General features: G+C 40.6%; 1 protein-coding gene and 1 long non-coding RNA gene across 2 annotated transcripts in view; one reads left to right on the top strand and one right to left on the bottom strand.

Annotated features, from left to right (window-relative positions):
* The window catches only part of LOC145414183 (uncharacterized), a 100,426-nt gene extending 94,024 nt beyond the window's left edge, over positions 1–6,402 (bottom strand). Inside the window, exons 1-2 of the long non-coding RNA XR_013899835.1 lie at positions 6,357–6,402; positions 6,169–6,271 (exon numbers count right to left, since the gene is read on the bottom strand). This is a non-coding gene — a long non-coding RNA (uncharacterized LOC145414183). The remainder of the gene's footprint in view (positions 1–6,168; positions 6,272–6,356) is intronic.
* A 956-nt stretch (positions 6,403–7,358) lies between these two features.
* Positions 7,359–25,283, top strand: part of LOC145414061 (uncharacterized) — a 112,115-nt gene continuing 94,190 nt past the window's right edge. Inside the window, exons 1-4 of the mRNA XM_080283625.1 lie at positions 7,359–7,460; positions 12,701–12,819; positions 15,970–16,065; positions 20,517–20,684. Coding sequence (XP_080139751.1) covers positions 7,374–7,460; positions 12,701–12,819; positions 15,970–16,065; positions 20,517–20,684 — 470 coding nt within the window. The 5' untranslated portion in view covers positions 7,359–7,373. The remainder of the gene's footprint in view (positions 7,461–12,700; positions 12,820–15,969; positions 16,066–20,516; positions 20,685–25,283) is intronic.

Raw genomic sequence — 25,283 nt, 5'->3', positions numbered from 1 at the left:
GAGAAAGAGGGCCTTTACCTGGTGGCGTGGGATTCCCAGTTTCTCCGTCTGGTAATGCATGACCTCCTTGACGAAATGGCGATGGAACCAGTCTTTGAAGATCCGGGCTGTGAACCATGCCTTCAAAGAATGGTACCAGGTGACAGGAAGGACATCCATCACCCCATGAAGACACCGAGGCTACTTTGCACGGCCAACAATAACGGGCTTAAGCTGGTGCATGCCGTTAGCATTGGCACCACACAATGGAGATATCCATTGCTTGGAGAGCTTGCAGCCAGGTACACTCTTCTCCGTCTCCTCGGCTAGAGTGTTCGTTGGCAAAGAGCAATAGAATAAACCAGTTTCGTCAGCGATGTAGACTTGACCGAGAGTGAGGCCCTCCCTGTCGATCAAGTCCTTCACCTTGTGCCGAAACTCGTCAACTCCATCCTCGTTAGCGTCCAAAGCTTTGCCATGAGACTTATGGTTGGTAAGGCCATGTCGTAACTTAAACGCAAAGAGCCAACCCTCGGATGCCTTGAAGTCCAGGGCACCGTGAAGCCTGGTGAACTTCTCAGCAGCAGCCTTCAGCTCCGTAACACGTACCATCACACCAGAAGCACGTTGCTGTCGATACCAAATCAACATGGAGCGGTCGACTTCAGCAAACTTGGGAGTAAACATCACCTTCCTCTCCACGTTGCGTTGCTTCTCGACAAGAAGTCAGCCGTGTACTGCATGAGTTTGTCTCGGAATCTCTTAATATCAAACAAAGTAGATCGGGCCAGGTTAAACTCGTGGAGAATGCATGAAGAAGACCATTCCGCATCTACTTTCTCCAATATCTCCCACTTCTTCTCCAGAGTAAATACCACTCTCTTCCTCTTCTCAGGCGGCGGGGCCATCATCACACACACGAAGGAGAGGCACGAGAGCAGCAGGAGTGCCGGCAGCAGGTAAGGCACCACCACAAAAGCAAGCACGTGGGCAGCCATGACGACGAGCGTTCACTCGCGACGAGAGACAGGCGGAAAGTGGGGAGGATGCAGGGGCGCTCTAGCGGACGTCGGAGGAATGACGCGCCACAACAAAGCTGTCCCGCACCTCGCACGCCAAGTTTAAATTACGGGCGGGATTTTTTTTTTTTTTTTTTCAAATTTTTTGCGGTTTTCGGACCATTTTGGGAATATTGGATCCCGGGACAATTATGTCCGGTTAGTGGGGATGTCCGGATAGTGGGCGTTTGGATATTAGAGGGATTACTTATACATATACACATATATACATACATACATACATACATATATATATATATATATATATATATATATATATATATATGCCACACACACAAACTATCTATCGTCAGACGCCATAATCCCGTAAGGGGTGGCCATTCATCTTTTGAGTCAGTTGTTTTCAGGGGAGAGACACTAACCCTCTGTCAATCCACTTATTAACACTTCATACATTTTCAGTCAGAAGGCTGCCATCTCTCAAATAAATGTTTTCATTACTGATAGTCTACTATTATTCCTGTATACTACAAACAGGTAAATACAAGTAGGTAAATACATACGGGGGAGGCGGTGGCTAAATCAGTAGAGAGGCGGCCTGCAGTCCAGATGGACCCAGGTTCAAATCTCGGCTGAGGCAGGGAACAGTTTAAGGATTTGAATTTCATAAAAAGGCAGACTTTCCTGATCTACCAGATGACCCGCCAACATGTCGTAAAAATACCCCCACTAATACCAATACACCAGTCCTGTATGAGACAGCCCTAGCATGTACTAAGTATGGACGGTGGATGTCAGCGCCGAAGTGGTGACATGTGGAGGTGTAGGAGGACTAATGGGCCTTGGGATTGGCTACTCCCCCCGAGATATAGGCCCTGAAGCTTTTGCCCAGAGTCGGACACACACACACACACACACACACACAAAAAGAACAGCAACCAAGATGGTCCCTAGCCTGGCATATGTCGTACAAAGAGAGGTTGGAAAAACTGGATCTGTTTTCCTTAGAAGAAAGGAGAGAGAGGGGCAACATGATTGCAGTGTTCAGGGCCATGATGGGAGTAGATCAAATTGGCAGAAAATATCTGTTTGTATGGGATGGGAGGGTAACAAGAGGACACAGAATGGAACTGTAAAAGCTATGCTATCTATCTACACCCCGACGCCCTAATCCTGCAAAGGGTGGCCGCAGACAAAACGCCTCTAAATCGCTCTGTCACCCACCATTTGACTACCCTCCCCCCAACTCACTCCCCCCTCCCTCATATACCTCTCAGCTCCATCCCTCCAACTCATTCTCAGTCTTCCCCTCCCTCCACTTCAACTACATACACCCTCTTAGTCAGTCTTTCATTCTCCACTCTCTCCACATGTCCAAACCACCTCAGTGTATTTCTCTTAATCTTCTCAACCACATCCACATCCACCCCACAACGTTCCTTCAATTCTTCATTCGTCAACCTATCCCCCCATGTCACTCCACATGCTCCTCTCATGTAACTCATTTCCACTGCTCTCACTCTTGACTTGTTCCCCTCTAGCAAGGTCCATGCCTCGCTTCCATATGTCAGGGTAGGGGTCACAATACTATCATCCAGTGACTTCTCAACTTCCATACTCACCTCCGCATTTCTCATCACTGCTTTCAGTAAGCCAACAACCTTCCTTCCCTGCTGTACCCTTTCAAGCACTTCATCCCCAAAACTTCCATCCTTACTTATCACACTACCCAAGTACTTGAATGCACTCACATTCTCCATATCCTAACCATCCAACCTCACTGTGCATTCATTCCTCTTAAACACCATAACTGTACTGTACTCTTGTTTACATTAACTTTTAGATTCCTCTTCCTACACACTGTCCCAAATTCATTCACCAAACCTTGCAACTCCCATTCATCTTCACTCAACAATTTTGTATCATCAGCAAACAGCAACACTGGAATCTTCCACATCTCACCCTCATTCATTAGTGCTACTCCATCCACTGCCCTACCTTGCACCTCCTTTACAACCCTATCCATGTATATATTAAACAGCCATGGAGACATTACACATCCTTGTTTCAGCCCCACATTTAGATCAAAGAACTCACTCAGCTCACCGTCCACTCACACCGTAGCCCTAGCTCCTTTGTACATACTCTTCACAGCACTCAACAATTTCCCCTCCACTCCATGTATTCTTAATACCTTCCACATACCTTGCCTATCTACTCTGTCACATGATTTCTCCAAGTCCATGAAGGCAGCATACACTTTCCCTTCTCTAGATTCTTCTCCACTAAACATCTTAGAACAAATACCGTATCTGATCTACACACCCTTTTCCCTTCCTAAATCCCCCCTACATATGTCTAACTCTGTCAATGAGTATTCTACCACATATTTTTCCAGTCACACTAAGAAGGCAAATACCCCTATGGTTACCACATACCTCTCTCTCCCCTTTTCCTTTGAATAAAGGAACAATTATATCTCATTTTCAGTCCTCTGGAACCCTTCCCTCTTCCCAAGCCAATATACACAAGCTCCATATCCACTCCACAACAATCTCACCCTCATACTTCAGGGTTTTCATCTCATTAACTCTCCTCTTACTGATTCCCTTCAACCTCTGTCTCTTCGCTGCACTGTTGCATCTTTATCTCTTTTCTACCGGTACTTCAATGATCACTACTCCTCTGAACTGTCTGCATGCATTCCTCCACCTCTACAGCGGATGCGTAGCACCCGTCTAGCAGCAAACTCTCATTCCTTTTCTGTCCAACTCTCTAATGCAAGAGTTAACCGTTACTCCTAGTCCTTCATTTATGCAACAGGTCAACTCTGGAACTGTCTCCCTCTGTCTGTATTTCCAACTTCCTATGATCTGCAGTCTTTCAAATGCAGTGTGTCCAGGCATCTCGAAATGATTGGATCTTGAATTTGGCTCTCTCTTGTACAGTATTTTGTTTTTTTCTTGGAAGGGACAATTTTGCGGGCTTGCGGCCTTAGTTCCTTCTTCCACACATAAAAAATAAATAAATAAATAAAATTTCACCACACACTCCATCATTTCCTGGGGCCTTTCCCATCCTGATCTCCTTCATTGATTCCACTACTTCTGCCCTACTGATCTCTTCCACCCTCCTCTCATCTCTTCTTCCCCCAGCCATTCCCCAGCCACTTATAGTCACACTGCTCTCACTCTCTACATTCAAAAAATCCTCAAAGTGCTCCTTCCATCTCCTCGATTTCTCTCTCTTCTCCACCAACAATCTATTATTCCCATCTTTCACTCCCCTATTATTTCCCCTTTCACACAGTCTTACTTTCTTTACCTCCTTCCAAGTTGCTTGAAAGATATCAAGAAATATAGTTTTGCATTCTGATGCACAGAACTGTTGAATAACCTGGACAAAGAGATCGTCCAATCTAAAAACTTCAGTGAGTTTAAAGCAAAATTTGACTTAACGATATTAAGAAACAGAGACAGGACCCCACGAGCGTAGCTCATTTCCTGTATATCACAACTAGGTAAACAGACAAACACAAACACACACACACACACACACACACACACACACACACACACACACACAATTTTCTTTCTGGTACAACAGAGTTCCTCTCAACTTTGCTTTCCTGATGTTTTCCAGCACCTTTCCACTTGCATGCATTCTTTCTCATGAATGCATTGGGTCATCCACCAGAAATACACTGAAACCTAACCTAACCATATTCTGACCAATGCATAATATGACTTACCAAAACTCATGAATAATTCAGATGGCTAATTGGTAAATAGGATCCCCCATTAATAACTAAGGGGGAGACCGAGGATGAGATGGAGGGATGGGGTGGAGAGGTATATGAGAGAGGGGGGTGTGAGTTGGGAGCAGGGCAGTGAAATGGCGGGGGACAGGGCGACTTGGAGGCGATTTGTTTGTGGCCACCCCAAACAGGATTGAGGCGTCAGGCAATAGATAGACAGATAGAACTGGAAAACAGGCTCCAAGGCAGATTAGTGTGATTTCTTCATTGTCAAAACCAAGCGCTTTTGTCATAACACACAAAGAAACTGTCAACAGGAAATAATCACTGCAGCAACAAAATAAATGAGAAAATATAGAAAAAAGAAAAAAAATAAGAAACAAGTACAACTGAATTTTTTCTCTGTAATGCACCTAAAGTGTAATTCTACTAAACAGCCACTGTAATCCGTTTTAAACTATCTCCCTCAGTGGAAGTCTAATATCTTGGGTCCAGGTTTCACTGTGGTGTGACAGTTATTCTACTGAAAATTTTGTAAATGTGAAACTCATGGTCATTTCCAGATTTGCCAGGATTTCACACTAGTTCATTCAATTTGTTGTTTAAATGAACTCAGTATTAAAAAACAGCATTAAAAATATTAGTGCTATTATTCTATTAGCCTAGTAAGTCATGGTTGTGCTGAAACGATTGTAGAAGACTGGAGTCAGAGTTGCAGTACTTGACCACTAAAAACTAGAAACCTGTGTCTGGAAATCATCAAATTAAACTAAATTTGTGAAGTTCACATAGGTGACTTCACCTGTGGTTCTTTACACACAAGAAGTTATCACCTGCCGTGTATTCATCCCCTAATGTCAGAAGCTTCAGCTTGTTTTAAGTGTGAAATTTGGTTATTTCCCACTAATGACTTTAAGTTAAACATAATTCATGATAAAAAAATAGTATAAAGCAACCATAGTTCTGAAAAATTTTCTTATGCTGTAACCTACCCACAACATTATTCATAACAAAAACATAAACAGATCATGTGAACATTTTCTACAATGACTGAAAATACAGCTTTTGTAAAAATATCAGCAAAACTCAATTATGGGCCAAAATTAAAGTAGCACTTTTTTACTGACAAAGTTCTTGGGTGAAATATGTCGAAATTGGCAGCCAGTTTATCTTTAAATATTGAATTACAATGCTGTCTAATAAAAATGGCCACTATTCAATTTGTCAGAGAATAATAATCTACTTGCTCTTCATATACATTACCAAACGAAGGAGTTGAAACGTCAGTGTGATATGACGCGTCCCTCGGAAAACAAGAAACTAGAGATTTACTATACTATCCTAAAACCTTCCGCAAAGCCTGTCATCATACCTAAATATGTAAATCTGAATAAACGAGTTAGGAGCCCCTACCTTCCCCTGGCCGAGTTGTTGTCATTGGCCTCCTTCGCCTTGTTCGTCTGGGGCCTGCTGTTTTTCAGTTTTTTGGCCCGTTTTTTCTTGGAGATCGCGGCAACTGAAAAGAACAGTAGATAGTTACCACCTTGAAGAGTCTTGCTGCTTATATTCATGTGCATTTTCATACTATAAATAATACTTACTGCGGCGATTCATAGCTGGCTTGCTGCTCATTTTCACTAGCCACGGGCCAAGTTCGCCACTGGTGAGATGTCTTCAGTGCCGTTCTCATATTTGGGACTGTCCATTAATATGCGTTAAAAGCTCGTATTTTTGTTAGTAGCGGATTTTTATTAAATAGTAAGAGTTTATGGCTTATACAATTATACATAAACACAGTTTGTCAAAATAATAATCGAACTTTTATTTTGCAGTATTTCTACACCAGTATAATCGTCCGCTGTAGCTTAACTGCATGGCCATTAAAAAATGTTGCAAAAAATTCATATTAAGGTATTATATTTCTGAGCGTTGTACTGATTAATAATTACAACGCCCGTGAGATTGCCTAAAAGTTAGACAAAGAATTAACCCTAATAACAAAAATAACTAAGCTACCAGTTCGTGACTGATTCAGATTACCTATTTTAAAAGACTAGTTTGAGCTACTGTTGTACTGAGCATTTTGACCTTAACATTTGACAAGGAACCCATACAGTCCCCTCCTCGAGACTGTTTAGCAACACCGATTACCAACAGATGGCACTAGCGAAAATCACCCAGAAGACTTACCCCATGCGCACGTACGAGAATCTTGCATGTTGATGGTACCCCTAAATATTGACATATGTAATGTTACAAATGTACGCTATCCATGTATTTGTTACCGACGTAAATGAACTTTCAAAATAAGCGAGTATTAAATCAATGCACCTCGTAAAATAATGCACTGACAGATTAGCGTTGGTTCATCCTGAACCATGCATTAAGCTGGAACTGCATAAGCGATAAGAAAATATTCAACATTATAGTCAGCAAAGTACAATCTTAATTGAAATAAACTGAAATATAAGTACAGACATGACTAGAACATTGTACATGGACAGCTTCAATCATCCGGGAGTCAACGGTTGGATCAGCTGTTTAGCATCACAACAAAAGCAGCGGGTGGACGAAGTAGCAATGAATGAGTGGACGACGCCTGCTAAGTATCGCCAATAATGTCAAACGCCGGCTCATCTGCGAGAGTCCCAGGCCTCCGTCAGCATGGTCGACATCACCTCATACAAAAGCTACATTTCAGAGAAGTGAGTCGATTGAAAATTTAAAGTATTTGTGTAGTGAAACAGACCACTCCAACCCGAAGTTTACGATCGAGGCGTCCTCCGCTCCAACCTTCTCACGCTGCTGTTTCAGATAATTGCGAGCCGTATTGGAGAGTGGACGGTACATTGACCTTATTATCAGAGTGACATTTCCTTACTACAAAAACTAAAGGTTGTTTTACCCAAGTTACAGCCAGTGGCATGTTACTTCTAGGTTTAGTTGTAGCCTAATCACCTCACTCAGCCTAACTGAGGGTTTGCCACTTCACTCTGATCAAAGTTTGACGTATTAGTATTTTTCATCGGTTGAGTTTGTCCCAACACTTCTGAAGGTTGGCCATGTAGTTTACAACAGGAGGCATATTTGGTATATGTTTCTGGAACTGGTCTATCCTTCTTGAGAATTTGGGCATTTCATCTGGAGTTGTGAATAGATCTCTAGTGGATCTGAAGGGACAGTTGAGGAGCTTGAGTTCAGTGCTATTGAAATTTTGGTAAATATGAATGACAGTGATGCAGTGATTCAAGCTGTTATCTTAAAATTGATGTTGTTAACCAAAGTAGTTTTAGTAGTAGATACATTGCAGGTAATTAACTTCTAATTTTTGATAATAGAAATAAGCAAAATATACCTACATTACAATATTATATAAAGCCACCTGAAAAACATACACTGTGTTTACTGCCTATCTCGCCGACCGAATGCGCTAGTGCATCAAACAAATCTAAATGTACACAGTTTGATTTCTCTGCATTTGGGTGGATACCTACTGTGTCTACAAAGTGTCACCTAACTGTGGGGGCTTTGCTCCTGAAGACTCCCCTAATTATTATAATTACCTCATGGTGTGCCTAATTTAAATGGCATAAATTTCAGCAGAAACCTAACTAGGGAAGCTTAGTTCCTAGCTGGGCCCCAGACCCTCAACCAACATTAAAAAAAAAAAAAAAAAAAAAAAATGTATGCTAATCTATAAAAAGTAACAAAGGATCCTGTCTACACTTCATTCCGATAGGATATTTGGAAATACTGCATCACTGATGTACCATACATACGGTAATTAATGAAATTATCAGTCTGGAACATTTTGACCGTTTGTGAGATGGTTCAGTGATCCTGTTGTACAGGGCCAGCCAAACCTACAGTAGAAATATGACTCCTCTAGTGGAGATTTATTTGCTGCAGTGCCCATCAGGATCATCTAGGTGTAAATTATGTACTAATACAACCCCTGTCATAAGGGTTGTATCTTCTAATCTTTTAGCCTTTTGTAGAATTGCCCTGTGAGTCTTGGAGAAGCCTTCTGGTGAACACCCTTTGAACATGTTCCAATTCTTCAATCTTCTGTTCTGTTAGAGGACCACAGAGGACATTAGTATTCCATTCTGGAGACTGCAAGACATTTCTCAAGGAGTAGATGTTAAGGATGTCTGGTTTGAAAGGTTCAGAGTATCCTTCCAGACTCCTGCAGAGCTGACTGGGCAGTGTGATGGCCTGAAAGTGCAGTACCGTACTTTAATAGCTGATCTCTCAGTGATTCTTATGTATTATGTTTTTTCATTTTCTTGTTTAAATTAATTCTATTTTTGGTGTTCAATTTTTAGATGTGGGAACATCCCAGGAGCTGAGATTGTCTTGGTCACTCTTGAAGGTGCATTTTGGAAAGCAGAGTCTGTAATCTAGTAGAATTTATGGAAGTTAAGAAGTCACTGCATGATAGTATTGTGATCCCTACCCTGATGTATGGAAGTGAGGCGTGGACCTTCCAAGAGGGGAACAAGTCAAGAGTGAGAGCAGTGGAAATGAGTTACTTGAGAGGAGCGTGTGGAGTGACGTGGAGGGACAGGTTGACGAATAAAGAAGTGAAGGAATGCTGTGGGGTGGATGTGGATGTGGTTGAGAAGATTAGGAGAAATACACTGAGGTGGTTTGGACATGTGAAGAGAATGGAGAATGAAAGACTGACTAAGAGGGTGTATGTAGGTGAGGTGAAGGGAGGGAGAGGGAGAGGTAGACTGAGGATGAGGTGGAGGGATGGAATTGAGAGGTATATGAGGGAGGGGGGGTGAGTTGGGGGGAGGGTAGTCAAATGGTGGGTGACAGAGCGACTTGGAGGCGTTTTGTCTGCGGCCACCCTTTGCGGGATTAGGGCATCGGGCTATAGATAGATAGATAGACTTTATTACGACCCAAATGCTTCTGCATCTAGACTAGTACTTTTATACTTTTTGCAGATATAATTGGTTCAGATTTTCATCTGTTAATTTTTATTTTGTTGAGATCATGGTTTGCTAGTTAGGTAGCTCTCTAGGTGATTGTTATATTATGTAATTTATTTTCAGTTTGTATGCTAAAGAATTTAGGGTGCTAGTGCTACATAATGTACGGAAACTCTGGAATACTGGTCTTTTGGATGTCTCCAATTTGGTAACTGTTGTTGCTAGAAGCGGGTACCAGCACATCCTAGAATGTTGGAGAAGCAAGGAAGGTTATAAAAGGATGGGGGATAGAATAGAGGAGTTTCGGTTTAGTTTGACTTGTGGCCTTGTGAAGTTAGCATAGCTCTGAAGTTGTGAAGCAGTCAGTGTAATTAGTAGGTAAAATTAAGACAATGGATGCGAGAAGCCTGTGTTATTACGCCTGAGTTGATCTTGTGTAAGGATCTGCTGCTGTACGCCAAAAGGCTGATCCTGAAAAGAACGATTTACTGGGTGATGTCCTTCCATTGCTGAACTGCTACTGGTAGAATCTGTGGCAGCGTGGGACATGGACGTAACAGTATTGTTTCCAGCCAATCTTTAGGTTTTCCTGCAAGTTTTCTGAGTTCTCAGTGGTGATTTTACCATACTGAGCCTTGCTGGATTTGAAGGCCCTAATTGACATTAAATAAAAAACCATCGCTAGGCAGGGTATCATATCTTGGGGTAGATTTAACATGTAAAGTATAGGGATGCTTTTTTTAGCATTGGGTTTTCCCTCCAGCCAAGTCCTAAACCCACCCTGATGAGTTAAAAAAAAAAAAATTAAAGCCAGTCTAAATGGCCTAACAGCTGTAAAAGAAGCTAACCTAAGCCTAAAACCAGTGCCCATCTCACTTGTACCCAGTCAAGGTCACTGGAGGATATGATTGACTCGTATTCAAACTCGGAAGAGAAGATGCAGCAGCATTGTATACAATCCCATCATCACACGGTCCTGGGACAATTAAATAAACATCTGTTATGCATAATAGAAATGTATGAATGACACAGAATTGTTCAGTGTGCGAATGATTGTGTTGGAGAATCGTTGATCTTTTGACAGGGAATGTGATCGATGATGTGATCGGGATACCCTTTTCAGCAGCACCTCATTCTGTCGTTTTTGTTATGTTCTGGTTGCTGAGCTCCTTTATTTTCTTCTCTCTTATTCTCCACAATTTATTTAGAAATTCCTTCAAATTTTCAGTGTTTTCCCTTGAACAACCTGAATGTTAACACATGATTTATCAATCGATGATGCGATCGGGATAGCCTTTTCAACGGCACCTCATTATGTCGTTTTTGTTACTGTTCTGGTTGCTGAGCTCCTTCATTTTCTTTTCCCTTATTTTCCAACATTTATTTGGAAATTCCTTAATTTTCAAAGCATTTTTCCTTGAACAACCCGAATGTAAGCACGTACTTTATTGATGTCACGGTTTGCATCAATGCGTGAAATATTTACTGGTACTCTCTAAAGCTTTCATAATTATTAATATTTATTTAGAATTAACATTATGTATTCCATTATAGGTTAGATGACAGTTTAGTGGTGAAACATGAAATATTCTCTGTTGAGTTGCCTATTTGTCCACACTCCTTTGTATCTCGTCTGATGAGCAAGAATCTGTACCCAAATGACAGTGTTCACCCCACCTATGACTAAAACACATTAATCAGAGTCTTCAAACAGTTTATAAATCAACCTAAACACGTATTAAAATCAGGTAAAAAAACAAAAATCTCAAAACCGGGGCTAGGCCAGCAATAGGCAGGGTAAGGTGGTATTTCTACTCCCATCACCATTCCGGGGTATTGTATTTACAGGTATCATAAATCGGGGTTTACCTGTATAAGAATTTAGTTTGGTAGCTTGATCAATTCTGATAAAAGCAAATTCCAGTTTATTGAAATCCACTATATGGAAGTTTTCCATCCATCCATCCATTGTCAGACGCCATGTATCCCAAATGGGGTGGCCAAGTACTGTATGCAATACTTCTGCACTTGCTTTATTGTGTGGGACTCTACTGTACTTACAGTACATGTATCAGACCAATGAAATATGCTTTTCTTTTTGTTCATCCATTCATAGCTCATTTCTTTTTTACATGCTTGAGGCAGTAATGCAAAAGCTCATCTTCAATGCTCAGGGCCCCCCAGAGAAGGACAGATTACACTAAAATGATCATCGCTGTGTAATCTGTTCTTTTTGGGCCTTCAGCATCCGACAGGTGATTGTTCCAAGCAGAAGGAGCTCAAAAACAACTGTCCAGCCTAAATCTGGATGTCTGGACATCCTAAATGTAGCTGATGAATGGGTTTGTTGTACCAGTAACAACATAATTAGTAATGTATGGTATTGCTGGTAACTTCGTTGGAAGACCTTGGAGGTTTAATAGGCAAACCATTGAAAAGGAGGGGAAAAGGAAAACCATTTAATTTATTTGTAGGGAATAATGGGATTTAAATGGGGTGAGGGCCACTTTAGTCTGACTGAGGAGAAGTCACTAACCTGACTGGCCACCATCTTGCCATAGGCTATACCCTTAAGGCTGGTGATGCTCTTGTATTTTGCAGTTAAGTCAAGCTAACACCAGATAATTTTATTTAGGAGAGCCCTCTTGTAGTGAAAGGGCTAATGGAGGCTAAGTTTAAACTGTCTGGTTCGGTAAGTTACTCCTATATTACTAAAATTGTTTAGTAATAGGTGGGGGCAGTCTGCAGTCTACAACCTTGCAGTTTTCTCATTCACTGTATGGCTTCCACTCCCATTTGGTATCAAGTTGTAGGAAGCAGCATATTATCATACAGGGCCATCTTTTCTAATCATCCTATCTCCCTGTGTTTGTGAAAAGAAGATACAGTATTGTTAAGCTCAGATCTTTGTGTATTACTCATAAATCACAAATAAAGGAACTGTTGTAAACATCAGCACAAATTGTTGTAAATGAAGTTGCTGACATTTTTTTCTTGGACAGTTGTATGGTGAGACAAGACAGACAAGGTCCCGACCACGCCAACGACTGTTCTACCAGCTGCCCCAGCGCCTGGCCTTCAACCTTGCTGAAGTAGCTCCTCCCTCTGCACTTGCTGCTGGGTTAGTATGTATAAACTTGTATAATAAATGAGTGTTTTCATATTGCTGTTTGATTATTCACTCTGCTGTGTTGCTAAGAGTGAGCAATAGTTTTGCAGATTAGTGTAAAGTTTTGTTGGTATCTATGAGGATAATACTTTGAAAATAAAAACTTATTTTAGTACAACGATGGCTACTGAGAGAGAAGATGGCTAACTGAAATGTGCTTGTGAATTCAGACAGATGAATTAGTCAGGGGTTTAATTAGTAAGTGTAGTAATAGAAATGAGGTAAATGTGCAGAGGAAGTGGAAAGTAAATTGGCACAGAAAAGGGATGTGGCAAGTGCAATGAAACAGGAGAAAGAGAAAATACATGATAGTGGGAGGACTAAGCAATACCATGCTTAATTAAATGGGCCTCCAACTTATTCATGATTCAAGCCCCTGGCATCCTGACTCTGCTTTACATGCATACTTATCCACATATTGTATATGCATCAGACGTAGTCAGTCTAATGTCTGTCAAGTTAGAAATGGGATGTTAAACCCATGTTAAGCACTCCTCCTTATAAAATTCATCCACACAGCTCAGTCCACTGTCAGTTCCCTAGCCTTGTCAATCTTCCTACCTCACTATTTCTTGCACTTATGTACCTTATCTGTCCACCTTCTTCTTGGTCAGCTATGCTTTCTCCCTCCCTTAGATTCAGTCACATCACTTTTCACTACCTTTTTAATTTTATTCCTGTCCTTTCCGTATGACTATATCATCGAAGGACACTCAGCCCTATTGTCCAAGCTCTTTCTTATTAGCCATTTTTCAGAAATCACATTATATCTTACCCCATCCACACTGCACTCCACACATAATTCTCAGTTATCCCATCTCCACTGTTCTGAACTCTGACTTTTAGTTGTCATGTCACACCCAAGGCTCACACCCATACATCAGTGTGCACTTTACTTTTTTTTTTTTTTTTTAGGAAAGAGAAACTAAAGGCCAGGAGCCTATAATTTGTTCCCTTAAAAAAAAAAAAAAAAAAAAAAATGCAGTCTTGCAGCTGCTACACTAAAATCTCTGTTTCATATTGTGGCCTTTAGAGCATCAGACTTTCCTCCTCTGTGCTGCTCTATCTTTTTCACTTTGTGCATTTACATCTTTTTTCTCTTACTGCACACTGGTACTGTACTCTCACAAATTCAAGTCTGTTCATTACACCATCACATCACATTCTGAGTCACCTATTTTCTCAACAACCATCACTTTAATCTTATTTGTACTTACTTTCAGAGCATGATGCTCACAGACATAACAAAATTCTGCCATTCTGCAAAGTTCTTGTTCACTATTAGCAGGCAGTGCACCATCACCTGCATTCAACAGATTTGAGATACTCCACCCTTTGCCATTCATTAATCTCCCTCTCTCTCTCTTTCTCTCTCTCTCTCTAACACACCGCACACACGAAATCAACATTATCTCACAGTCGACCTTAAAACCACTATATCTCTCGCACCCACATAGTTACTTCCCACACCTTTGTGGCAAACCACACATGGCCACTCTCTCTTTGCTTTGACAGTACTGCCACCAGCCTGAGATATTATCAATTTTGTTTTATCCACATTTGCTTTCAAACCCTTGTGCCCCATTCTGTCTCTCCACATCTTTAATTGTTCCTCCACCTCCCTTTCATGTTCTCCAGTCAACATGAAATTATTGGCATGCATTATCTCCCAAGGCAGTCCATTTCTGATATCACATGGGAGAGCTTTAAGCACCATGACAAACAGTAATGGGCTCACGACTAAACCCTGATGCATGCCAACATTCACAGAAAACTCATCACTCAAATCTCCATTCACTCTCGCCAGGGTGTGAGCACCCACATACATAGCCATAACCACTCTAACTAGCCACTCCTTCATCCCAAGCTTTCTCATTGCTCACTTCACCACCTCCCTACGAACTCTGTCAAAGGCCTTCTCCAAATCAACAGAAACAAAGTACAGATACTTTTCTTATCTTTGTATTTTTCCTATAGCTGTTAGACAGTGAATATGGCATCACTGCATCCTTTGCTGTGCATAAACTCAAACTACATTTCATCAATATTCTCTGTTTCCCTACTCATACCTTTTAGGACTCTCTCCATTACCGTCATTATCTAGTATGAAAGGTCCATTACCTTCATTATCTAGTATGAAAGGTTTATGCCTCTATAATTTCCTCTTTCAAGGACAGCACACTCATATGTAATCTTATTTATCAAATGAGTTGTCTAGAACCAAAGGGGCATCGGCACCAAAATTTACTTTTGAGTTATTACACTTTAAAGTTGTGTTCATGGCAGCGTCATAACCAAAAGGCAATAAACAAACATTTTAAACATCAAAATGATCTTCAGCACCTATGCTCTACATGTAGAGCAAGACAGAAACAAAAAAATAATAACCGTAAATCATTCTTTTTCTGTGCCTGCCCTCCTCTCTTCCTATTTCTCCCATCTTTCCTGTCACTTCTTATTGCTTTTCTTTCCTTTACTGGTGGCTTTACATTGAGTGACAAGCCAAATGGTTTTCTGTAAGCCAAGAAACCATTTATAACGCTGGGTGGTAACCATATAACCAAACCATACGTGCTCCCTACGTGTCAACAAGTGGGTTGGTGGAGGATTAGTGCCCCTCCCCGTAAAACAAATAACTCAAAGTCAGATGACCCCCCCTTACGGGATTATGGCGTCTGGCAATAGATAGATAGATAGAACCTCAAAATGTGTAGTAAACCAAACCCCCAGTTAATAAGTGGGCATAACAAATTGTAGGGATTTAAAAACATACCAGAAAAAACATCAAAGAATGTATTAATGTACAAAACTTTATTGACTGAAGATTCCAGTTCACTTAATGAAACTGCTAAAATACTGTTGAGGGATACATTTCTTTAGGTTACATAAGTCATCCAGCTATCTTACTATCTTTGAATGAAAGTTTGTGTGAAATGTTACATACTATATCTTGAGGGAAAACTTCTTAATGAGTCTCTAAAACTATGCTGTTGCTTTCTCAACACCATGTTCATATATGTAGATAGTAGTGATTGTCAGTGGCTATTTCTGTGTATGATTTGCATCCCATTGTAAGTTGATTCTTGTATTCCTTTTTACCAGACATATTTTCCTGGGATTCACCAAGTGTGGACAGTTTGTACTCTCCTATACTCACTCCTGCGACACTGATGACCACACATTACAAGTCATACACAGGTAAGGGATCAAGGTACTGTACAGTATATATAGTACGGCTTATTCGTCAAAAACAGTTTCATTAAAGGTACCGGTACCATAATACTGTACAACAGACCCTCATTATATGGTAAACTGATGTCCAATGAATCGCTTTAAACAAAAAAAAAAAAAAAAAGGCCTAGACCTTTTTATTTATTTTTTTTTAATTTTTTTTTTTTACACTAAAATTTTTGCCAATACGATTATTATGATCTGTATGAAGCCTGACTGGTCAATATATACTGTAGTTGTTATTTTCGCATGTACAAGCACCCTCATGGAAGTCAAGCCCTTTGTTTGTTCAGAGATGTCCTTTGCATTCGTCATTAACAGTTAGGGAAATATCAATTAGTTGGAGAAGAACAGGGAGGTTTCGGGAAGGGAAGAGGGTGTAGATCAGATATTCATCCTAAGATGTTTACTGGAAAAGTTTCTTGAGAAAAGAAAGAAGTTGTATGCTGCCTTCATGGATTTGGAAAAGGGATATGACAGATTGGACTGACAAGGAATCCATCCATCCATCCATCATCCAATCCTACGTTGCCCCATGAGGAGCGTAGGAGCCCTGGGCTAGGCAGTTGGTCCTGATATTTAAGATGAGAGTGAAGTGGAAAATATTAAAAATATGTGGAGTAAACGGGAAGCTGATGAATGCCATGAAGAATATGTATGAGGGCACTAGGGAAGTAGTGTGTGGATGGTGAACTGAATGAATTTTTGTATCTGAATGTTGGATTGAAACAGGAATGTGTTACGTCTCTATGGCTGTTCAGTTTCTACAGTACAGGCTAGTCCTGGTTAATGAGAATTCGCAAATATGAGGTCTTGAAATTTGCACCACCGCCTGTTTAACGAGCAGGTAAAGTCCCCCAAAATCCCAGATTACCAGAATTGATATGAGGGTATTTGTATTTCATGTGTATTAACTTTTATTCCTGCTTAAAATTGTCTGTCACAGGTGTTGGTGGTCAGTAGAGGTTACTTTGCTGGTTGTTCACCTCGTCCCTATTTTACCTGTACTTCATGTTATACTGCTTATATTAATGCTGTTTTTATATTTCATGTGTATTACCCTCTTGTATTAACCCCTTATTCCAGCTTAAAATGATCAGAAAGTCAGTTTTGGTGGTTTGGGGGGAGGTTGCTCGTAGGCCTTGCTCCCTAACCCTATTTTTCCCATAAATTCTTCACTTCATTTAATGAGAATTCGGCTAACAAGCAGAATCCTTGCTCCCAATTAGCTCGTAAGTTCAGGACCCACCTGTATATTTATGGAGTTATAAAAGAGGTATAAGGTAAGGCAGTGGATGTTGGAGTGGCTCTAATGAGAGAAGAGAGGGCAGGATTTGGACACTTCCTGTTCTGTTGTTTGCAGATGATGCAAGGCTTGGTGGATGAGATTGTGAGAGTATATATGAAATGGAATCAAAGGTGAATGTAGGGAAGAGTACACTTGTGGTCTTTGAGAGAAATTGAGTCGCTGAATGCGCAATGAGTGAGATAGTGAGGAAATGGAAAATGTGAGAGCATTTAAGTACTTAGTTAGTATGATGAGTATGAATGGGAGTTTGGAGGATAAAGGACTTGAATGGGTACAACAGGGAAGAATGGTTGCTGGTTCATCGAGAGCAGTGATAAGAAATAGAGAAGTGAGCATGGAAGGAAAAAAAGTCACTGCACGACAGTACAATATTGGGATCCCTAGTAATGTATGGAAGTGAAGCTTGGACCTTTTTGGAACGACACAAGTCAAGATGAGAACAGTGGAAATAGTTGTCTGAGAGGAGCATGTGGAGTTACATTAGGGTTGGGCGAGAACTGTTAAAATTAGAACTGATGGGTCTGATTCTTAGTGCCAAAGAAAATGCTGGAACTGTTTCTAGAACCGATTCCTATAAGTAACTAACAGTGACATACCTGCTATGTATTGTAAAGTCTTAAGCCTGCTGGGATGGATAGCATGTAACTGCATTAAATATTTAGAATCTTACATCTTTATTTTGGGGAAAGAAGAAATCTAATTACCAGAACAATTTTATTTAAAAAATAATGCCAACCATTGGAAAACTAAAATATGCTTTTTATAAGTATCAGTAAACAAAAAGTAAAAAAAAATATATAATTTCCTTATTTAAAAGAAATACAAATCATTTTAGAAGTAATTAAAGACACTGATAATAATTCTCACTTATTACTTGTTGTTCAGGAAAAGAATCATGTTTACATTTTTGTCCTTGAGACAGCTTTGGCTTTGGGACACTAGTTTGCCAGCCTTAGAAAAAGCCATTCTGATGGAACTGATGATGCAGGGGAGGAGAGATACATTTTTGCTTGCTCCTGAAGTTTTGGGAAAAGTATGCCATGTTTTTTTCCATCATTCTAGTGGATCTTCTTCTCTAGGAACTGGCAATTCTTCCATGTGCAGTATCTTCCCATTTCAATGTTAGGCCCCGTTGAGCTGTGTGTTGAAGAGACTTCTTCATTTTTTTCAACTGAAGCATCGAATTTTGCCTAGATGGAGCGTTTCTTTTGCTGTGTTGTAACAGTTAGTGAGGAACCTGGGGTTGCTTGTAAAGATGTGCTTGTACAGTAGTTGGTTCTTGAAATTCTGTTGTTTCTTTACACCACGTTTGGCTAACTAAATGGTCGTCAATTTTGTTCACACTACTAAATTCTGCAAAAGGCACTTTTTTGTAATCTAGGATCTAGTAAGGTTGCAGCTCCTACAAAAAAACTTCCTTCTATAATGTGAAATCTTCTTTTTTACCGAAGGATTTCCATGCTAAGAGGAAATGTCGTGTACAACTGCTGAGTCTCCTTGTCCTTGCTGGAGTGCATATAGTCTTGTAGTCCCCTAACCATAGGAACTACTTGTGATAACGAGGTGAATTTTTCTGTTGATATCTCTCTAGTTGCCTCCTCAAATGGCACGAGAACAGTCACAGTCTTGGTTATTGTTGCAACCGTAAGTCCTTTATGTGGTGTTGGCAGAGCCACTCCTGAGGAACTGGCTTCAAATGTGGGAACTGATTCTAAGGTAACTCATCAGAATTAGTAGAACCGGTTCTGGAACCAGTTCTTGCCCAGCCTAAAGTTACTTGGAGAGATAGTCTGACAAATGAGAAAGTGAAGGAGCATTGTGGTGTGGCTGTGGATGTGATAGAAAGCATTAGGAAGAATATAGTACATTGAGGTGGTTTGGCCATGTGGAGAGGATGAGATGTAGGAGTGGAGTAAAGAGGTATATGAGAGGGGGGTGTAAGTTGGGGGAGGGCAGCAAAATTGAAGGGGACAGGGTGGTATGGAGTCGATATGTTTGTGGCCACCCCATACAGGATTAAGACATCTGGCTACAGACAAAGAATGGTTTTGATCTGTATGAAGTCTCACTGATCGATAAACAGTACAATTGTTAATTTCACTTATACAGTCACCCTCATGCAATTCAGTCATTTGTTTGTTCAAAGATGGCCTTTGCATTCATCATTAACAGGTGTGTTAGTGATGGAACATTGGTACTGTATAGTGTTGGAGTTCATGCAGCAGATGAAGTGTAATGACTGCGACTTTAGATGGGTTAGAACACAGTTTTGGGGGTTTATTTTTGATGGTAAGCAGCAAGTGCAGTGCAATGAAATGAAATAATTACCAGTTGAGGTGAGCTGGAAACTTGTTTTTAGACTTTTTTGGGTGGCCAAATACACATCCTCACTGAATCCAGGTTATAATTGACTCTATACGATAAATCATTATGCAGTGAATTTTTTCAAATACATCCATGTCATAAAACAAGGATGTGCTGTATCATCCACAAATCAAAAGGTGTGCTGGCAGATAACGTGATATGCACAAAGTAGCCTTGCATTCTGTCGTGTGTGCTGCCCTTCTGCTTCAAAAGTTTGTGTTTTTGGAATATGAAAATAATGTTGCAGCAGGTGGGGGCCTCAGCATCCACTCACTTAATGTAGTGCTGCTCTGGAGTGACTGCCCTTTCCTCTTTTCCTTCCTTTTTTCCTTCCTTCCTGTTCAGGTTTTCTTTCCATTCTTTCCTCTTCCCTCTGTCTACGGGTGACTCTACACTGAGTGACAAGTCAAATGATTTCCTGTACTTCGGGAAACCATTTACAGTACTACGCTGGGTGGAAAGCATATAACCAAATTATGGCTTCTGGTGGTTTAGTGGGTAATTAAGACGCTTCACTTGGATTGAGCCAGTGCAGGATTATTTCTAAAGGGGTGGTTGTTTTTTTTTTTGTTTTTTTTTTTTGCCCATGTAATGCCACTTGGGGATGAGTGAGGCTGTTCACTCTCATCTTAAATGTCAGGACCAACTTGCTTAGCCCTGGGCTCCTACACTCCTTGTGGGGCAAAACAGGATTAGATGATGATGATGATGATATGATTTATGACTTTTGCCATTTCAATTGCAGGTACAGACTACACTGGTGGGTGTTTGTTCCCTATGCTCCCCTGAGAAAGGTTGCCGAGGTGATGCTCTTTGGGGACCAGGACTTACAGGAAAGCTTATATGAGAACTTTTACATATCCCTTTGTCAGTGGCCGAGGGATTTGTCAAAAATTCTTGTCTATGGCTGCAGGTTAGCTCTGTATATATATATATATATATATATATATGTGTGTGTATATATATATATATATATATATATATATATATATATATATATATATATTTGTTTGTTTGTTTGTTTGTTTTTCTGCTATTAAACTATGCATTATGTTTTTAAAGAAGGAACCAAAGGCCAGAAGTGTGCAAGACTGTTCCCTCCAAGAGAAAATGAAAAAAACTGTCAGAGCCAAATTCAAGATCAATTCATTTTGAGATGCCTGGACAAATTGCATCTAAAAGACTAAAAGTCATAGGCATCAGGAAATACAGACAGAGGAAGACAGTTCCAAAGCTGAACTATTTCATACATGAAGGACTCAGAGTAATAGTTAACTCTCACATTAGAGAGTTGGACAGAAAAGGGATGAGAGTTTGTTGCTACACAGGTGTTGCTTGTCTGCTGTAGTGGTGGTGGGATGGAAGTAAACAGCTCAGAGGAGCAGTGACCATTGCAGTAGCCATAGAATAAAGATAAAGATCCAACAGTGCTGCAAAGAGAGAGATTGAAGGGAGCCAATAAGAGGGGGAGAGCTAATGAGACAAAAAGCCTTTGACTCCACCTTGTTGAGAAGAGTTGTATGTGGGGAGCCTCACCACACGAGTTGTACTTTACACACAGGCAAATAAAACCCCAGCATAAAGTCAACAGTTTTGCAGGGTAAAGAATGCGCAGAGTTGGTTTAGCATACCTGATCTCTTTGAAGCAGATTTTGCAAAAGAGGTAATGTGATCTTTCCAGGATAAGGTCGGAGAGAATGAAACCTCAGTTATATTCAGAGATGATGCAGGATTGAGTTAGATGTTAAAAATTAGAGGATACTTGTGTGGAACATTTTGACAGGTTGAAAGTTTAAGAATTCAGTTTCTGATGTGTTAAAAATAACAAGTTTACTCTTACCCCAATGAGAGTTATAAGTCAAGGCTGATGTTAGGTGTGCCATAGCATCATTCCTTGTTTGTTGAAGTAACTGCTGAGGGGGATGCTGCAAGAAGCGAATGGAAAGGTGAAGGGTGGAGTCATCAGCATATGGGTGGATAGGGTTAAATGTACAGCTTAGAAAGTCATTGATGAATAGAAGGAAGAGAGTTGGTGATCGGACAGAACCCTGAAGAACACCACTATTGATAATTCTAGGAGAAGAACAGTGACCATCTACAACAGCAGCTATAGAGTGACAAGAATGGAAGCTAGAGAAGAAGACACAGATAGAAGGACAGAGACCATAATATGCCAGTTTGGAAATTAAAAATTTATGCCAGGCTCGATCAAAAGCCATTGAGATGTTTAGTACAATGGAAAAGCTTTTGCCAGAGTCCCAAAAGGAGGATGACTGGGAGTCTGAAAGGAAGGTGAGAAGATCTGCCAGATCCCTTTCAGGGAATCAGAAAGATTTTATTATTTTTTTATTTATTTATTTATCTATTCTAAGAACAGATGTTACAGGAACTTGGCATGTTAAAGGGTTGTGAATGGTCTCCCTTCTTTGGGACAGGCTGAATGAGAGCAAACTTCCAGCAAGAAGGAAAGGTACAAGTCTACAGACAAAGGCAAAAGAGTTTACCTAGGTTGAGTGTTAGCACAGAAGCACAGTTCTTGAGGACAACAGGAGGGACTCCATCAGGCCCAAATGCCTTGTTAGTATTAAGGTCATTGAGGGCTGAAAGTTCATCAACTGAAGAAATTTTAATGTTATTCATTAGGAAGTCAGAAGTGGGAAGTGATAGAGGAACAGCACCAGTAATGTAAGGTGGAATTGGAGGAGAAGTCTGAGCAAATAGTTCTGCTTTTGCAGCAGAAGAAACAGCTACAGAGCTGTCAGAGCAGAAAAATAGAGGGAAGGTTGATGAATTCAAGTTGTTAGAGCAGTTTTTGACAAGGTGCTTGGAGGATCCCCCGGGAAGAATTTGAGTTTGAGAGTTCAGAGATTGGGACCATCTATGCCCTTATTCCTCCAGGAATCCCAAAGAGTAATATGGAATTGGTTGTTTTTATTTATACTATCAATGCTCCTGATGGAGAAGCAATGCATTGGATGATAGATGGCCAGATTTTTTTTTTTTTTTTCTGCTGTGGAACATAAAACATACCAGTATTATCTTAGGAGAAACTCTCTTTCCTTGCCTGTTGCAGGGGATAGGGTGGTAGTTCTACACAGATAGCTCCCTCACAAAGCACCCTTGTAGTTATGAAATGAATGTAATAAACAGTACTTCATGTGAGTTGGCTGCACGTATATTATTGCATTTCACATACTTTTCTAAAGTGCCATTCTTTGAGGTAGATTCAGGATTCTGAAGACTTAAATTGTATCATATCATTTCGTATTGTTTATCAAATCATTTATAAAGGCTCCAGCATGCTTTCATAAATTGGCCTTGGTCACCCAGTGATGGCTCTCCACACTTCTCAATATCTGGCAGCCTCCCTATTCAGTCCCATATCCCTGAGGTCACACACTGTGATTACATCCCAGGTCTTTTTCGGTCTGCCTCTTGTAACCCCTCCCCTGACGTTCATGCTTCTCATCTGCACACAATTGTCATCCTCCATCCTCTCAATCAATTTACCTCTCCCTATCACAACACCAATACATCCCAGTCCCATCCTTCCTCTAAATTCTTCAGTCGTAATTCTAGCCCTCCCCAGGCCTCGCATTCAAGGATGTATATCTGAGCCTTTGAATATTCTCTTCCTTTAATTCCTAGGTTTCACTACCATACAGCATTACACTCCTAACACTTACCGCATACAAGATCTCATAGCATGGAGAGAGAGTCCTCTCAGTGTCAGGAGAGGCAACAACTCCCTGAACTTCCTCCTCCTTGTCAAGTTTTTCTGTAATAATAGTGACAGTGAATCATGTGAATATAGTATGCATATTTAGTGTACAAAGAATTGGTGAAATACATGCAGTAGCTTAGAGGAAGGCAGGAAACTTCCCTACAGTCACGACACGGCATGGGTACACTGTAGTTTTTTATTTTTCTCGAAACTGTGAGGCCTAGGATCACCGTTTTAGGCTCAAATGAAAGCCAGTTAAATTCTGCATAGGATGATAAAAACATATCAGTGGCGAGAAAAGTTTTTCCCAGAGCTCCCCGAATGAAAAAAATCTGTTGTCTGTTGGAAATGGGTTTTACTTTTTTGCTTATTACTCGAACACCATACCTCCTATCAAACTGGGACCTCTGGCATTCGAAAGCTAATAAAATTCTCTTTCCAGTGATGGTATAACATGTAGAGATTGATTAGTGAACATTCGACTTATGGTGTTGGGAAGTGAGATGTATGCTCTTGAATGTTTATTCACATGGCCCTAACATATGTATAGTGTGTTTTTTGCTTACCGTGTAGAACAAACATCGACGAATAGGAATATAAAACCTTTTGGAAGATATGATCATATCTTCCAAAATCTTTCAGCCCCGAAGATATATCCTCCATAAAACTGTCAAGAGCACCTCTCAAAAGTACCTCAACCCTGTTCATGGTCTCACATTTCATACCTACTCTGACAACACCCACATCGCAAGCACCACAGTACCATTGAATACCAGGCTACCATATTGACATAAAACTGTAATCATCGTCCTCAAGGTCTACACATGGGATGTGATGCCAGGTACCACAATGCCAGCATTTCATTGCCTTGGCTGACTTTACAGCAAACTTTCAGCATCCCAACATTGATTCTTATCAGCCATGTATAGCCCAGTGAGCTGCCTGGGTAATCCCAGGAAACGTTAGTGTTGAAATTAACAGATACGGGCGGGTTCCGAACTTACGAGCTAATTGGAAGCAAGAATTTTGCTCATTAGCTGAATTCTCATTAAACGAAGTGAAGACCCTATGGGAAAAATAGGGTTAGGGAGCAAGGCCTCCGAGCAACCTCCCCCCAAACCACCAAAACTGACTTTCTGATCATTTTAAGCTGGTTTAAGGGGTAAATATAAGAGGGTAATACACTTGAAATATAAAAGCAACATTAATTTAAGCAGAGTAACATAAATTATAGGTAAAATTGGGATGAGGTGAACAACCAGCCAAGTAACCTCCACTGACCACCAACACCTGTGACAGTCAATTTTAAGCAGGAATAAAGGGTTAATACACATGAAATACAAATACAGTAGACTCGCATTGTGCGCGAGCGACCAAAAATCATAACCAAAAACCTTCAGTGCGTGAGTTTACCTCACAAAACACGAGGTAGAGTCAAGAAGTGGCTTTAAAACGCCATTTTCCATCAGTACGCGACCCTCATTCCCACACAACGCACCAATAATCACCTAGAAGCTCGTGGGGACGGTGCTCAATAGGAGTCTGCAGTAAGATCTCGCCAATAACAACTTCAACAATAACATTTTCGGCAATAACAGTAAGTTTGAATAGATACCCAGTTTCTATAATAGTGACATTTATTTTGTGAATACCAAGTTGTTATACTGCCAATACGTCCATAACAAGATGAGGAATGAAATAAACAAGCAAGAAGAGATGATGGAAATTGCCGAAAATGTGAGCAGTAGCGAGGAGGAGAGGGAGGATCCTCCCCTCACCACCTCCCCT

The sequence above is a fragment of the Coenobita brevimanus genome, chromosome 98, assembly GCF_032717465.1.
Source record: "Coenobita brevimanus isolate Jiangsu-jjx chromosome 98, ASM3271746v2, whole genome shotgun sequence".
Classification (NCBI taxonomy): domain Eukaryota; kingdom Metazoa; phylum Arthropoda; class Malacostraca; order Decapoda; family Coenobitidae; genus Coenobita; species Coenobita brevimanus.
Note: the sequence above shows the minus strand (reverse complement) of the source record. Positions and strands in the feature narration are given on the sequence as shown.